Source organism: Pseudorca crassidens, chromosome 10 (genome assembly GCF_039906515.1).
Source record: "Pseudorca crassidens isolate mPseCra1 chromosome 10, mPseCra1.hap1, whole genome shotgun sequence".
Lineage (NCBI taxonomy): Eukaryota > Metazoa > Chordata > Mammalia > Artiodactyla > Delphinidae > Pseudorca > Pseudorca crassidens.
Genome location: NC_090305.1, coordinates 71,617,569 through 71,635,006, shown reverse-complemented (window position 1 = coordinate 71,635,006; position 17,438 = coordinate 71,617,569). Strand labels below are relative to the sequence as shown.

At 48.3% G+C, this 17,438-nt stretch overlaps 1 protein-coding gene across 7 annotated transcripts in view; it reads left to right on the top strand.

Moving 5' to 3' along the window:
- Positions 1-2,097: 2,097 nt before the first annotated feature.
- Positions 2,098-17,438, top strand: part of STIMATE (STIM activating enhancer) — a 54,336-nt gene continuing 38,995 nt past the window's right edge. For 6 of the 7 annotated variants that reach the window (XR_010947054.1, XR_010947057.1, XR_010947056.1 and 3 more), the window contains exon 1: positions 2,105-2,388. Coding sequence is in view for 2 of the 7 variants with exons in the window: in XM_067754744.1 (XP_067610845.1) it covers positions 2,229-2,388 (160 nt within the window). In the remaining 5 variants the exon portion in view is untranslated. Of the gene's footprint in view, positions 2,389-17,438 lie in introns of all 7 variants that reach the window. The other variant, XM_067754745.1, reaches the window with a different exon arrangement.

Here is a 17,438-nt window from a genome sequence, read left to right as displayed (position 1 = left end):
GACAGCAAAGAAGGCATCTTGACCAGAGTAAATCCTTCAAAACTGTTTCCAGTGGGACCTCAGAGAATCATCTCTGAATGGAGGAGAAAGTTCCTTCCTGCTTCAATAAAATTAACCTTTCCAGAATTCTCCCCCCATCCTTCTGTCTGATCCTTTCCCCTCTGGATCTGGGTACTTTTTAATTGCCGTTCAGAAAAGGTAGGAAGAGCAGAACTTCCCATAGTGAGCTTGCTCCCGGCACCGAGGACTCTGCCCCGATCGCTGAAGACTGCTTCTTGTTCTTTACATTTGCCTTGGCACAGCAGCGACAGGCCTTAGGGTTCCTCCACATCTGGATGTGCAGAGCACTGCTTTGTCAAAAAAATTCATTTTTCAGCTCTGTGTGCAATTTTCCTTGAGCTGTGTCTTCAAGCAATTAATAATCTCCTTATGCCCAACTACAATCTCTTCGGCTTTAAGGACACATCCTATTGTTTGGTTCTCTCTAAACGTGGACTGTAACTGTTGAGCATACATACCCATAAGGGACCTTCTTAGACTTAAGACGGTAATGCAATTTTTCCTTACCTGTTTATTTTCTTAACCTGATTTTCTGTATTTTCCCATGGTCAATACTTGTGGAGAGTTTTTAATTTTATAAATTAAAAATCAATTTAATTTAAAAAGCATTTTGTTGCATGCTCTCTGTGCCAGGCACTATGTTGGTTTCAAGGCTGAGAGAAAATCAGTTCCTGCCCTCAGGAGGCTTACACTCAGCTGGGAGAGAGAGGTGTGTACAGCCGTCTAATTTAGCAGTCTGAAAAGTTCTAGTGGAGCAGCACACACAAGGTAATGTGGATGCACAGTGGGGACAGGGGTGTCAGGCAGGCCTTCAAGCATGAGTAGCAGTTCATGGAGCAGGGAAAAGGGAACAGTATTCCATGCAGCTAGAATGCCATGTAAAGGCACAGAGGTGTGGAAGTGCATTGTAAGAGAAGGGATGGAGAATTGGCTCTAGGGAGCCAGTAGCATTTGTGTTCCCCAGATAATCAAGTTAATATTCCTGTTAACCAAGAAAGCTTTTGGATATCATTGAACCTTTTATGTAATTGGAATTTCTTGACAGCTATCTTTAGGGGAACTTTCCCTAGGTTTGGTATTTATTGTTCAACAAGTGTACCCCAGTGTCTACTAGAATAATACTGTGTGTACACTGGCATTAAGTGGATGCAGTCCTGGTCAGGGACCTGAGAGCACCAACAAGAGGTGTCGGGAGAAAAGCCAGAGGCAGCTCAGAGGGTAGGTGACAGAATGGGGACTAAAGGCCCTAGTAGAGGAAGGGAGCAGGTTCTGAGGAGTCAGAAAGGGTTGAGTGGGAATAAATGTGAGTGTGTGTGGAGGGAGGCCCTGGAGACTGACAAATACCAACAACCTGATTTTCTTTTATGAATCACATTCAGAATGAACAAGATGGGGTTACATCCACGTGTTTACAGCATATACCCTGTATATTTTTAAATGAAGGCAGTTGGATTGAAATGACCATTTAAATTACGTTTATGGGAGGAAAAGTCGATTTGGGGCCTGAATGATGAATCTAAGACAAGCCTTTGGCCAGGATACTGGTACTAACAAGGAAAGTACAAGGACACCGAAGGTCTGGGTTGGAAAGAATATGCTTGTTTGCGGAGTCAGATTGTTTTCCTCCACGACCTGCCTCAGAATAATCCAGCCTGCTTGCCGAAAATGCAGATTGTTGGCCACCGTCTGAGAACAACTGAATCGGAATCTGGGGGTGGAATCCAGAAGTATTTTTTCATAAATTCTTCAGGGGTTTATCTTAGAGGGAAAAAAAAAAATTTCGTCACAGATCTTCCCTGCTCCTGCCCTCCCGACCTGGAGCTCGGAGTCCGGGCTTGGGCTCTCAATCCGTTTTGCGCAGCCCAGCTCACCTGGCCTGTCCTACCTGTGGTCGGGATCCAAAACACCGCTCCCTCTCCGGCCGGAGCCCCGCCCCTGGTGGGGGGGAGAGTAGGAGCGGCCAAGGCCCGCCCCCACGCCGCGCCTGGCCAATCAGGCGCTGCGGTCTCAGACGTCGCGTTACGCGCGGCGCCGAGTCGGCCGCGGGGCGGAGATACCGGCGCCCGTCTCGGACTCCGGGCTCTGGGCTCGGTGGCGAGGGCCCCGCAGGTAGCGAGGCCGGGCGGGCGGCCGGGCGGCGGCGCCCAGCGCCCCTCGCCAGGCCCGCCATGCAGGGTCCTGCCGGGAACTCGAGCCATTCACTGCCGGGTGGGCCGCCTTCCACCGTAGCGTCCGGCGCGGGCCGCTGCGAGAGCGGTGCGCTCATGCACAGTTTCGGCATCTTCCTGCAGGGGCTGCTCGGCGTCGTGGCCTTCAGCACGTTGATGCGTGAGTCCGGGACCCCCGCCTTCCTGAAGCCCTGCGCCGCGAGCCTCGGGCCCACCGGCCTCGGGGACCCTCCTGCCTGAGGAGTTCAGGCCTTGGGGACACGGGCCCTTTGGCGAAGGTGTCTTCCTCCCGCGAGCCCAGGCTGGGCATTCCCAGACGAGGGGGAGCTTTGGCCCCGACCCAGGGTCCTGGGTCCCTCGCCTTATCGCGGCAGCTTCTTGTCAGGGGTCACCCCTAGTACTCTTCTCCCACCCGCGCACACCTCTCTTCTGAGATGCCCCCCTGCAACCGTGTCATCGCAAATTAAAGCTACCCTACTTAACAGCCTACGGCCATGACCCCCGGAAGGCATATTCTTTTCTGCCCCCTTTTAAAGGCTCTTCTTAGCCTCCCCTTCGCCCCCAGTCTGATACTGAGCTTTTTTCTTCACCTTCACTTCAGGATTTACTATATCCCGTTCGCATATAAATTCTGCCACCTTGCAATACCTGGCTTATTAGGCCGTGCATTCCGTTCCCAGGACTACTTCCCCTGGCCCCGGCCCTTCACCCTCAGCTTAATTTTCTGTTTTGGTTGGAGCCGGACCCACCCAGAGTGCCTTCTTCCCCGCATCTCCTTTTTCCTCTCCTTTTCCTGAACAGGCTCACCTGTTCCATCTCTGCCCCAACCGTTCCTAATTAAGTTGCATCTCAAGTCTCCCCTGGCTGTTCCCTTTCCCAGCCCACTTTTGTTTATATTTCAGGTATCCTTCCTTTCCATGAGACTTGGGCAACTTAGGAGCTTAGTGGAGAAGCAGACTCAGAGGGTCTGAGGAGGTCTTAGAATTCCTGTGCTAAGTCATCAGGGGCCCTTCCTTGAGAGCTTCATAATGGGGAAGAAAGCCCCAGATAGCCCTTCTGGAAAACCAGAAGTTCCAACGTGTTGTCATGTGTGCCACGTGTTGAGGGGTTATGTTTTCTTAGTGTACATCCTTCCTTTTATTAAAGTGACAAGAGACCTAGTAGCTCTGTGATTGCATTTCGGGGAAAGGAAGAGTTATAACTATTTTGACAGAGGTGTTATTTCCAAAATGACTTGTTCTCAAAATTTCCCCACTGTGCTCACGTGGGCAGAATGGGAAGTTCCTGCAGAAGGTATGCTCCTTGGCATCTGGGAAGGATCCTGCAGCTGTGTGTGTGCGTCTTGTAGGGTCCAGTTACTGGAGTTGCAGCTTTGCTTGTTTATGATGTGTGGCTTATTTGGGTGAATTCTCCCAGGCTTTAGGGAACCTTGAAGAGGCTATTCTTGGACACCACTTTTTTTCTGGTTGCCTGGCCTTCGTAAGTCTTGCAACAAGTCCCAGACTGTATATGTTTGCTACTTTTTCTCTCCTTTTTAGTCTCTACTTGCCTTGCTGTTTTCCCTGCTGAACAAATACCCACTTGTTCCCACAGTAATAATTTGTGATGACTTAGCGAAAATCAGCTTCTGACTTGGGTGCATGAACTGTATGTCTGTATGTTCGAGACATTGTGCGTGGGTCTGCACTCCCCTCCCCACGTTTCTCTCCTCCAGCTGGCCTTCCTTTCTCCCTAAAGGAACTCCAGGCTTAGGTTTTATGTTGTTCCCTGACCTAAGATTTCTTAGCATAGCCCTGGCTATTTTCATGGGTTTGATTGGTGCTGATGACCCCACTAATTCCCTGGGGTTTGATACTTGTGATTCAGAGAGGGAAATGTGATTATGACAGGCGGAGTTGCTCACAGCTGAGAAGTGTGCTGGGTTGAATGTGTTCAGAGTGATGGTGCTGGCCCTGCGAGTCTTCAGGGACACAGTCACTTCTTAATCTTCACTGTGAGCACAAGTGCAAATCCCGCCGTGGTTGGTATATTCCGTATGCAAAGGTGGAACTAGGAAGTGGTTTCTTGCTCAGTGTAAGGCTAGATGTGGAGGGAGCTTGTGGCATTGGGTAGTAGGTCCTGGGACAGTGATGAGTAGGGGTGATGGGGGGAAGAGTTGGAAAGGCTAGAGCCGTGTCTGCCCTGAATACAGGCATGGACATGGATCGAGAGCCCTATTCTCCCACCTAGAAGCAGACACCAGCCCAAGGGGAGTCCCACTGATCGAGACCCAGTCAGGGAAGTACCTTTCTTCTCTTTAACTTCTTGGTTCTATTAAAATAGAACTGTGGGGCTTTTCCATTTTGCAGGGCTGGGAAGAGGAGGAAATCTCTTAGGAACTGCTTTACATTTTGAAATGGACTTTATTGGGGAAAACGAAAGGGAGTGGAGGTGGTCTCAAGGAATTGCTCCTGCAAGCTGCTTGGCTGTCTTCCTGGTCACAGTGCCTGTTCCTCAGTCTGGCAGAGCTGCTGTCAGGAGTGCCAGGCTCCCATGAAAAGACTGCTCACCTTGCAGCCCTTGAGGGAGGTCTGGGTTCGTTAAGATGAGGCCACTCCATCCTTTGTCAATTCCATCATTGGTTTCTTCAAGCATATTTTTTCTCTCTCCCTCTCTTTTTTTTTTTTAATTGACTATGCTGCGTGGCATGCGGGATCTTAGTTCCCTGACCAGGGGTCGAACCCGTGCCCCCCTGCAGTGGAAGCACGGAGTCTCATCCACTGGACCACCAGGGAAGTTCCCAAGCACATTTTAAATACCAGTCATCTCTCCTGAGCAGTTGAAACTAACAGTCCCTCTCCTCTTTGGAGTCACAGTCTTTTCCGTTCCAGTGCTTTCCTCCTCCAGGGCAATGGGCTCTGACACTTCTGACAACTCCTCGGTTCTTGGGGCAGGCACTATTCCGTTTTCCTTTTGGACCAGCTCTGTTGTATAGGATGGACCCATTTCTCTGCCAGACAGGCTGTGTGGTATTTTTCATCACTTCACATCCTGATTTCAGTGAATCCTCAGACCACTGTTTTTATGTTTCTTTTTCTACCCAGAAAATTACTTTTTCTCCATTTACAGGTTGCTGTGTTTTTTACCTAGAAGTAAGGGTTACCTGGAGGAAGACCCTCTTATATCTCAGGAGAGGATTTTGATTCTCACAGGGATTTCTCATCCTGGTGCTCGACTCACTGTGTGCGGATTTCCAGACGTCTCTGGCCAGGCAGTTGAGAGTTGGTGTGCCAGTTGATCTATATAGCTGATTCTTTAAGCTGCATAAACATACAAGCCGCCATCTGCTGGCATGTCCCAGTGTCAGCATCGCCTTGTTCAGGGGGTGAACTTTCCGGAGGCTTCGGCTAAGGTACCCTGTGTGTCCAAGGAAAGCCAAACAAACTCAGAGGCAAGCTTTTAAAGGGCCTTCCCCCTCTAGGTTTCCTGGAGTGTCACTGAAAGTCGTCGGGGGTCTGAGTAGAAGGAAATGCTTTAAACGAGGGACCTTTGTCATGTTCTTCCTGCCGAGCAGCTTGTTTTGGTGGCTTTATCTGTAGTGTGTGACTCAGTGAAGTCACAGCACAGCAGAGCTGAGCAGTCCTGGAGCTGCCCTGTGTGTTCCAGTACAGGGCAGTGGCCCAGCCATCAGCAAAAGGTCAGTATTGGCCAGTGTGTGTGTTGGCATTAGGGGTATATTTACTCTCAGGACCTGTAAATGCAAAGCAGACTCAAGCCTCCTTCACCATGCACCATCAGAGTCCTGGGCTGAAGTGTAGACAGGATTGGCTTTTTAACAAAACAAGCATTTTGAGAGCTTGGATAAATCTACCTGCCTATTTTCATGTTACAGATTTGGGGACTATCCAACTGAGAGAAGGTGTCATTGTTTTATGAGGACACTGATGGTGCTGAGAAATGATAGCATTTTTCCTGAGGCCCAAAGTAACATCACAGACTAGTCTACCCAGCTTTGAAATCTTTTTTTTTTTTTTTTTTTTTTTTTTGCGGTATGCGGGCCTCTCACTGTTGTAACCTCTCCCGTTGCAGAGCACAGGCTCCAGACACGCAGGCTCAGCGGCCATGGCTCACGGGCCCAGCCTCTCCGCGGCATGTGGGATCTTCCCAGACCAGGGCACGAACCCGTGTCCCCTGCATCGGCAGGCGGACTCTCAACCACTGCGCCACCAGGGAAGCCCCCCAGCTTTGAAATCTTAATCTCAAATGAGTCCCTGCTGTTCTGGCGCGTGGTGAACTGGCCTCCCTTTGTGTTCTGTACAGACATAGGCATGTTGGGACAACCTTTCCTGGGATCACCTGTCCCCACGCCATCCTAATTTTTATCTTAAAAAATGTCAAGTATACAGAAAAGATGAAAATAATACAATGAATGCCTATCTGCCCTCCACCTCGATTCAGAAATTGTTCACCTTTTGCCACATTTACTTTATCTCTTTATACTTTTTTATTTTGGCTGACCCATTTGAAGGTAAGTTGCAACCAGCATCACACTTTATCCCTAAAAACTTCAGTTGAGTCTCCTAAGGATAAGAATAGTTGTCTACATAACCACAGTTTCTTTTTTTTTTTTTTAATGAATTTATTTTTTATTTGTTATTTTTTGGCTGTGTTGGGTCTTCGTTGCTGCGCGCGGGCTTTCTCTAGTTGTAGCGAGCGGGGGCTACTCCTCCTTGCGGTGCTCAGGCTTCTTGTTGCAGTGACTTCTCTTGTTGTGGAGCACGGGCTCTAGACATGCGGGCTTCAGTAGTTGTGGCTCGCGGGGTCTAGACGCGCAGGTTCAGTAGTTTTGGCACGTGGGCTTAGTTGTTCTGCGGCATGTGGGATCTTCCCGGACTAGGGCTGGAACCCGTGTCCCCTGCATTGGCAGGTGGACTGTTAACCATTGCACAACCAGGGAAGTCCCCATAACCACAGTTTCATGATCACACCTAAGAAAATGTATAACCCTGCAATATCACTTAATATCTAATATTCACACTTCCCCTAACATCACAGGTCTCTTATAGCTGGAGTTTTTTAAAAACTATGATCTAATCAAGGTCCACACTTTGCACCTGGTTATGTTTTTAAGTCACTTTCACCCTAAAAGAATCTCCCCTGTGCGCGCGCGCGCGCGCGCGCGCGCGCGCACACACACACACACACACACACACACACGAGTTTTTTTTGTTTTTTGTTGTTGTTTACTGACATTGCCTTTGGAAGAGTCCTGGCCAGTTGTTGTGGACGGTGCCCCACCTTCTGGAGTTGTCTGGGTGTTACCTTGTTGCGGTTTTGGGGCGTTTCATGGACCCCTATGTTTCCTGAGTTGGTCTGGAGGAGCCATTAGATTGCGATAACCTTTTTTACAGCGAGAACACTGCGTGAGCAGTGTTGCGTGCTTCATGTTACACAGCACCAGGTGGCACGTGACATCAGTCCCACTGTTAGTGATAAGGTCAGTTACTGGGCAGAGAGGGCACGTCTCCAGCTCTCTCCCTTATAGGGTACATTTTCCCCTTTGCAGTTAATACATTATCTCTCTGGTGGTAATACTTTGAGATCTTGTGAATATCCTGTTTCCCGGTAACTTTTCACTTCTGGTAAAATAACGAAACTCAGTGATGGCTGAAATGGAGCTGGAGCTCATATGTGAAGGTGCCATCTCTGGGCCTGGCACCCATCACACGGTCAATAATGTCGCCTTCCTTTCCTACCCCACCCCGGAGTGCCAGCCAAGGCCCAGGAAGAGCATTCTGTCCCAGGCTGCTTTTGTGCCCACAGGGGAAAGGAGTGCAGCCAACATTAGCATGGAGGCCCGTTAGGGGGTCTTTATTTTCAGAAAGTTTTCGGTTTTCTAAATGCTGATTCATCTGGTAGCATTTATCCATAATGGTGATGGCCTTTATTTATAATAAAACTTCACTAATTTGGAATAAAATCAGGGCAGGAGGGAGTTATCTGAATTAGGGGACAATCTGAGTTGTAATGCATTTTTTGCCTTTTAAATACCTTTGTTTTTCAAGTGTTGCTCTATTGGAACCTATCAACCCCTTTACTGCTTTAATGAGCTGTTTAAAATCCTCTGCAGTTAGTATAGTGTTTGCATGAAGATGAAGTCTCCTCCTGTTGAAGGAGTTTTACAAATGGTTAAAAATAGCAGAATCCCTGGCTCTGGAACCCATCTGACCTGGGTTTCATTTCTGCTTCTGCCACATACTGCCCTTGAGCAACCTACGTATTTCTCGAAGCTTTGGTTTCCTCCCCAGCAAGATGGGAGTGATGATTTTTCTGGAACTCAGGATTAGAAGGGTGTGTGTAAGGAAGCTGGGTTAGTGTCAGGCACATGTTGGGCCCTCCATAGTAGGAGGGGGGATGTCATCCTCATTGTCATTACAGTATTCACATTCAGAACTCAGTTGAAGAACATCTCACAGGTGCTTGAGTAACTTGTTTTCTGAATTAGGTTAAACATTTCCCTTTCTGTCTTGTTTACTCAACATGTTTACCTTTAGCCCTCTTCTCTTAGACTGCATAATAGTAAAAAAAAAACTGTAACCCAGACAGTATAGCGATTGCCAATTCCAAGTTAGCAGACACTCAAACCAGGTGGCTTTGGTGTAAGTAATAATCTCCTTCCTTCACCTGACCCTTTCTTGTGTTTTCGCCTACGGAGTCTCATGTGGGCCCTGAGCGGGCAGTGGGTGGACTGGGGCAACCCATTTACAGGTGACGAACCTGCATCCAAGTCCCTGGCTTCAACATACCCAGGTCCTGTGGTAGCAGGTGGTAACACTGGCTGCTGGAGCCCACTTTCCTGCAACTGGCTTTTTACTCAGTCCCTAGTATGCCGGCTCTTGTGCTCAGCACTTGACAGTGCTTCACAGGAACCTGGAAGGGAGGCGTTGTTTTCATTCTGCAAACAAGGACAGTGGGCAGGTGAAGTGTGTAGCACAAGGTGCCGGTTGGTAGGTGCAGAGCTGAGATGTAAGCCGGGTCCCTCAGGCCCCAGTCTCTCTCAGCCACTTCCCCTGATGCCTTTTTTCGCCTCTTTCCACAGGTGCACTTATTACTCTCTATCCCTGGCTACTTCACTCCCCCCTTTTTTTTTCCTATTTGTATAATTCCGAGTTTCTTTCTTAATGATTCTTCTTTATGTCCAGAGTATTATCTGGAACTTCAGATTATTTTGTGGCTATTGATAACGTTAAACGTATCAATTTGAAAAGACCTACCAGTCCTTTCGTGCATGTTTGAATTCCATCTTCGGTTCGCTTTTCTGGCCTTGGCCTTTGTGAAGGTTTGCCCTGGCTATGTGAGGATGGCGAGCCCACCCTGGGACTGAGGTCCAGCCTCTGAGGTGGAGCCTCCCGGAGCTGCAGGGAGGCGTACATGAGTCCATTCTGTAACTCGTGAGGAGGGATTTCCAGGGCCCTTGGTATTTCAGGTTACCTGCAAGTTTTCACAGAATTTGTTTCCCTGGTGCTATATGATTATAAGGAGCGCAGTAATAATCTTAAGAGTCAGGGATGGCCCCTAAGAGTTATCCTTTTCTTCTTGTGTACATAGAAGTGGTCCGTGCATCTCTTTTAGATCACTCCACTGCTAGGAAGTTATCCATCTAACCCAGGGTTTTTCAACTTGGCACCATTGACATCTTGGGCCAGATAATTCTTTGTTTTGGGGGGCTGTCCTGCGCATTGTAGGATGTTTAGCAGCATCCCTGGCCTCTACCCACTGGATGCCAGTAGCTCCCCCACCCCTTTTGTGACAACCCAAAGTATCTCCAGACATTGCCCAGTGTCCCTTGGGGGGAAAATCACCCCTGTTAAGAACTACATTTGTTCAGTTTGTAGACTCAGTCACATGCAGACTCTGATGTGAGCTCTAGCAGAATGGATCTGTTAAGGACCTGGGTGCCAAGTGTGGCCTTGACAAAGAAGAGCTGAGACCCAGTCCCCTGTCCCTGAGGGACTCACAGCTGGAGTGGGCTGCGTGCGTGCTGGCAGATCATTCCATTGCAGTGTGAAGAGGGCTGTAGATGTTTGAACAGACTTGAGAGGAGTGATGAGGGATTCTGCCAGGAGACCTTGGGAACCATCTCTGAGGAAGCCCTGCTTGGTCACAATACTGGAGGTGAAGGAGATGTGAGGGGCTCTCGAAACAGAGGGAGTAGTGAGGGCAAAGGTCCAGGTAGGAGATCATAAGCGTGGCCATCCGTTCTGGGGGCTGGAGATAGTGGGGACAGAGGCTCCCAGAAAAAGAGACAGTGTGCTTGGAGGGATTCCAGAGAGCCGCCTTTTTTCAATTTCAGGCCTATTTTCTACAACTTAAAAAGGATGGTGAATTAAGTCAGGTTCTGTGTTTACCTCAGGCTCCTTTTGTTTGTTTGTTTTGTTTTTTGGCCGGGCCACGCAGCATGTGGGATCTTAGTTCCCTGACCAGGGATTGAACACTCGCCCCCTGCAGTGAAAGTGCGGAGTCTTAACCACTGGACCGCCAGGGAAGTCCCTACCTCAGGCTCCTTTTGCATTGTTTCTTTGAGAACCTTTGTTTTAAAGCAGTTTCATCACATGCCTTTTAGACCTCATGGGGTCTCCTAGGGAAGGTCTACTGTTTGTATCTTTGGGGCTGCAGGAAAAGAAAGGGGAACCCAGTGACCTTCTCCCAGCCCCCTAGCCTATTGGCAGTGTGCCTCCTGAGATAGGTGTTGTGATGATGTGGGCAGACCTGCTGGGCCTGCTCAGTGCCAGGCATCGTGTATTAGCCCTCGCAGCCACCCTGAGAGGTGGGTGCTAATATTGTCTCCCTCTCATACATAAGGAAACTGAGTCACAGGGAGGTTAAGTAACCTGCCCAAGGTCACACAGCCAGGAAGTGGTAGAGCCAGGCCGTGTGGCTCTGGAGACATTGCTTTTTGCTTTTAGCTAATAAGGGAAGCAGCTCCTTATTTGTAACCGGCTTCTGTTGGCTGTCCACCACACTCCACACAGGTGTAGACAAAGTGGAGATGCTTCCATCCCTGGATTTTTGGTTCAGCCTTGGTTGTGGACAGCTGTTGGGTGTGGTCACAGAGAATAAGCCTGGAAACCTCTAGCCCCTTTGGGGCCCCAGGCTGTGGTGGGGTTGGGCTTTGCTAAAGAACCTCTCCCGTGAGAACTCCAGTCCTCAGCAAGTTCTAGAACTCCTGCACTAGTACCGCGGGGTTGCCAGCCCCTGAAATCGCATGTTTGCCTGTGAGAAAAGGACTTCTCATTTGAGTTACTGCAGCCCCAGCTTATCCGACATGACCCCCCCCCCCCACCGTGTTCCCTTTGATTTAGAGCATGCTTTGCATTCTCAAGGGCATCTTGCGCTGTGGTCAGGTTCCACTTGAGCCACTTTGCTAGAGGAGGAAGCAGGAGCTGGCGAGGCTCAGCCTCCCCCAGGGAGAGGGGGGAGGAAGGGTTAGGCTGGGGCGCTCAACCAGTGTTTTCCTTGGCTCTAAAATTTCTTCTAAAGACTTGGTTTCGAGGATTTGTGGCTTTTCCTATCACCAATGAGTGATAGGTGTCAAGAGCTTCATGTTTTTTCTCTGTTCTCTCTCATGGACCAAGTTGTGTGCACAGTAGTTTGGGACACATGCGTTTTTTACACATTTACCTTTCTCAAAAGGCTTTATTTCCCCCCAGCTTGTGTTCTAGTCCGTGGGCTTTTCCAGCCTCTTAAGCTCATCAGTGTTCTTCATGGGCTTTTCCGTTTTCTTTGAAGACATTTTCGCTTAATAACGTGAAAAATGATGCAGAAAGATGACGCAGTGACGACTCCTGGGTTAAATGACACAAGCCGGGCCGCGGTCCTGAGGAAAGAGAGAACAGTGGGAGCGCACACGAGCCTCTTGCCAGCCCCGCGTACGCTGTGTCTTGGCCCCGGCGGCATCAGAGCATGAGAGCAGGTTTTTCTATCTGGGTAGTGAGTTTGGAGCTAAAATATTTGCAGGTGGTTCCATCTAGGCCGTGCATGGAGCGGAGACTCACTCAGCACTCCCTTGAACGGCACGCTGCACACATGCGCTGACCTTCCGGCTGGGATTTTGCTCTTGGGGTTTCCAGACAGCAGGCTTGAGGACTGCAGGTCTGCTGTTTCCACCGCTGCCCCACCCTCAGGCTGATGACGAGGGCCGGGTGTTGGGGTCCCACAGACACAGTGTAGGGAGACTTAAATGAATGTGTTTATTCTGGCAAGAGCCCTGCTTGTATAATTCTGTCCCCAAATTCTCTGTGAGAAATCTCATCAGTTACTGGCAAAAAAAAAAAAAATCATCCAGTTCTGTTACATGAAATTAGAGTAAACAGGAATGTTAAACTGCGTCTCAGTCTGCTTAGCAGATTACATATTGATTTGTTTTTCTCAACATGTGTTAAACTAAATAATTTACTAATACACCAAGTAGGTAAAAATCTCCGGGGAAACATCCAACAAGCACTGTAGTCTTGCTAAAGACCTGCCTGAGTTCAAGGACCACTGCTGCGGGTGGGACAGCATCCTGGGTGCAGCCGTTATACAGTGATCTTGTTCTCCCAGCAGTGGAGGTTCTCGGGCCGGGCCAGCGTGGACAAGGCTCAGGCTGAATTTTGCTCAGCAGTGATGTGAGGTGTGAGGGCAAGGAGAGCTCGGGCCGGGGGGCGTTGTCTGACGCTGTTCAGAGCAGGTGGACCGCTGAACCATACCAGGAGCTCCTGGGTCCTTGCTCCCACTGGCCATGGCTGCCAGTGGTGTTATGCAGTGGGTCCTTCTTTGCCTGGGACTAAGATGGCATCCTGGCATCTAGAAGGACAGCCGGGCTCCTGGACCTGGTGCCCCCATCTTCGTTTCTGAGCTCTTTCTTTGCTACAGACATTCCAGCCACCACAGTCTGCACTGTAGCCCAGGCCAAGGAGAACAGCCATGATACCAGACAGTGGGTTGCAGCAAGATGCCACCTGCTGCTCTTCTTTCAGCCCCAGCACCTGCCAGACCCGTTCCTCCTCCCCTTACCCACAGTCCTCTTTCCCCTAAGTGCTTTTCTCCTCCCACCCCACCTCGCCATATCCTCCGCATCTTCCAAGAAGCACGCTCCCTAACGACCTTAGCCATTACTACTCTCCTTTGAAGTTGAAGGACATACAGTCTGTACTGTACAGGTTAGGCCTCTGCATGGCTCTGCCTCTCGCTGGGCTGGGCTGGGCTGGCTTGGCTGCCACGCTGGTGCTGGCGCCCTGGCTTGGTGCTCAAGGCCAAGGCAGAAGCTTGCTCCCTACTGGGAAGCTGCTCAGAGGGAGAGCAACGGGGCTTAGGAGGTGGGGGAACTGAGATCTTTCTCTTCTCTAATCACTACACTCTAATCACTACATAGTTCAGAATTCATTTTCTGAGAACACAGGTGTTCTCTTTTAGAACCATGGTACAATTATTAATGCTCAGGAAGTTTAACATTAACATGTTATTGTCAATCCGCAGTCCATATTCAGATTTCATCAATTGCCTGAGTACTGTCTTCATAGCTATTTTCTCCCGGTCCAGGGTCATACTTTGGATTCAGTTGTCACATCTCTTTAGTCTATAACAGTTCCTCAGCCTTTCATTGTCGTCTTAGCTTTGATGCTTTTGAAGAGTACAGGCCAGTGACTTTGTAGAATGTCCTAGATTGGGTTTGTCTGATGTTTTCTCATGATTACACCCAGGCTGTGTGTTTTTGGTGGGGATGCTGCATAAGTGATGCTGTGCCCTCTTCAGTGTGTCAGACCCTCAGGCACCTGATGTTGGTTTATCCCAGTATTGGTGACGTTCTCTGACATCTTGGGTAAGGTGGTTCCTCTGAGTGTCTCCAATGTGAAGGTAACATTTCCCCCTAGTACTTAATAAGTAAATTGTGGGGAGGCATTTTGAGACCATTTAAATGTAGGATCTATTTTCAGTCTTCCTTGTAAAGCCTCTTCTGGGTGGGAGGGCAGAACCACAGGCTCTGAAGGTGCTTTGGCCAGTTTTGGGTCTGGTGACAATACTAGCACTCACATTTGTAGAGTGTTCATTATGTGCCAAGCCCTGTACATGCCTTACCATTTACTTCTAACATTAGCCACGTGAGGTGGGTACTCGTATTACCCTATTTTATACCTGGAGAAACGGAGGCACAGAGAGGTTAATTGAATTGTCTAAGGTTGTGGCAGCCAATAAGTGGGATACTGGAATTCAAACCCGGTGGGTCTCACTCCAGTGCTGGGGCTTTTCACTGCTGTGTGTGCAGTGTTCACATGCAATTCGTGGTGCAGGGACGCTGCTTCTCTAACCTCTGGGTTTCCATGTCCTCTGTGTGTGGAGTTCTTCAACACCATTTGGTTCTCATTGTCCCTCATCGGCTTGGTTTTTCGCTGAGAGCATCAATGCAGTTATTCTTCTAGGCATGATAGGTGGACTAGGAAAAGCCAAAGGCTTTTCATTTTGAGATTGGAATCCAGTAGGGCATGTCGCTGAAGCTGGAGGAATCTTTCCTATGTGGGTAAATTTAACACTTGAGCCCATGCAAACGTAGATGAAGAGGCTTTTGCCAGAGAAGGGGCCACTGGTATACAACTCACCCTCCTTCTATAAGCAGTCAGAAAAGGGGCCAAAATATTATGAAACAACCGTTTGCAGAAATTGGACAACAGGCAGCTCAGGATCCCTGAGGGAAAAGAAAATAATGAACTGAGCCCTCTGGTCTTCCCCTCAGCTTTCTGCTGGAGGTAGTTTCCAGATCTCAGAGTAGTGAGGCGCAACCCGGAGTCCAGCAGCCTTGCTGAGTTGAGAAGACAAAGTTGAGGAAGCCAGAACAATTGGAAATTTCAGGGACAATATGGAGAAAAAAGGGCTACATAGAGGAAAAGCTCAAGACATTTGTTCAGAGGTCTCAACTCCTTTTCTGGATATTAATCTGTGTGTGCATAGGTGAAACTCAAAAGACAGAGCAAGGGGGAAGCTGTTGTTACCAAAAGCTCTGCCTCTCTGTGCACCAGTGCCAAACTGAATCTTGGAGACAGAGTTTTAGGTGAAGTAGAAGAGAATAGCTTTATTACTTTGCCCGGCACAGGGGGCCACAGCAGGCTCCTGCCTCAAAAAACTGTGTGTCCCAACCCCAGATGATTTGATGAGGGTTTTACAACCGTGGTTCAAGGATGGGGTCTCTGACAAGATCTGGGTGTGTATAGGGTCTGCACTCCTTTAGTCTCGTCTCAGGTGGTCTCCTGATCTTGATGAGCTTCTCTGGTCCCTTTAATCTTGCCTCAAGTGGTTTCTTGACTGCTCCTCCCTTGATTAGCAACTGTTCGAATCTGCCCTTTGGAACTTAGAATAAGGTCATGGAGGCTGGATTCTTGCCTACAAGAAACGGGGGACAAAAAAGACCTCCGTGCCTGGGGGCCCCACAGGGCCCTGCTCAGTTTCACTATGAGCTGGACTATTTAGGACGGGAAGAGGTTTTTCTTTCCAGTTAACGTGAGAGACGTTGTTGAACACTGGGGGCATTCACTAGACACCTCAAAAGAACCATGCCTTATCTAGCCCTAGGAAAAAGAGTACATGGCTTAAAAACAAGCCTTGATACCATACACAAAAATTGAGTAAAGGGTTTCCCTGGTGGCACAGTGGTTGAGAATCTGCCTGCTAATGCAGGGGACACGGGTTCAAGCCCTGGTCTGGGAAGATCCCACATGCCGCAGAGCAACTAGGCCCGTGAGCCAGAACTACTGAGCCTGCGCGTCTGGAGCCTGTGCTCTGCAACGAGAGGCCGTGATAGTGAGAGGCCCGCGCACCGCGACGAAGAGTGGCCCCCACTTGCCACAACTAGAGAAAGCCGTCACACAGAAACGAAGACCCAACACAGCCAAAAATAAATAAATTTTTAAAAAAATTGAGTGAAAATACATCACAGCTCTAGATGTAAACGTGAAAACTGTAACACTTCTAGAAGAAAACGTAAGAGAAAATCTTTGTGACCCTGGGAAAGGCAAAGGTTTCTTAGGATACAAAAAGCTTGAACCATTAAAAAAAATAATAAATTGGATTTCATCTAAATTAAGTATCTCTGTCCTTCAAAACATACTGTAATGAAAATGAAAAGGTAAGCCACAGACTGGGGAAAAATATTTGCAATATGAATATCTGACAAAGCATTTGCATTCAGAATATGTAAACAATTCTTACAATTCAGTAAAAAGACAATGCAATTTTAAAATAGGCAAAGGATAGACATTAAGATATACAAATGGCCAGTAAGCACATGAAAAGATGTTCAATATCATTAATCATCAGGGAAATACAAATTAAACAGTGATGAGATACCACAGTACACCGACAAGAATGGCTAAAATTAAAAAGATTGATGATACCAAGAGTTGAAGAGACTGTGAGCTTTGGAACTCTTATAGTACTGCTGGCAGAAATATAAAATGGTACAACTACTTTGGAAAACTGTTGGAAAGTTTCTTATAAAGAAAATTACACCTGCCATACCACCTAGCAATTTTACCCCTAGATATTTATTTACCTAAGAGAAAAGAAAACATTATGTCCATGAAAGCACTTTCATAGCAACTTTATTCATAATTGCCCCAAATTGGAAACAATCCAAATGTCCATCAGCACATGAGCAGATAAACAAATTGTGGTATATTCCTACAATGGAATCCATGTCAGCAGCTAAAAGGAATGAGCCACTGATAAAACAACATGGTTGAGTACACTGAGCAAAAGTACGCAGATAAAAATAATATATACAGACTTCCCTGGTGGCGCAGTGGTTAAGAATCTCCTTGCCAGTGCAGGGCACATGGGTTCAAGCCCTGGTCCAGGAAGATCCCACATGCTGCGGAGCAACTAAGCCCATGCACCACAACTACTGAGCCTGCGCTCTAGAGCCCACAAGCCACAACTACTGAAGCCCACGCTCCTAGAGCCCGTGTTCCACAACAAGAGAAGCCACTGCAATAAGAAGCCCGCGCACCACAACTAAGAGTAGCTCCCACTCGCCACAACTAGAGAAAAGCCTGCATGCAGCAATGAAGACCCAATGCAGCCAAAAATAAATTAATTAATTAAATCTAAAAAATAATAATGAGCACAGTGGAAGATAGAACAGTGAACCAAGTGGAATGTCTGGAACTGAAAATATAATTTCTGGAAATTTTACTGGATGGA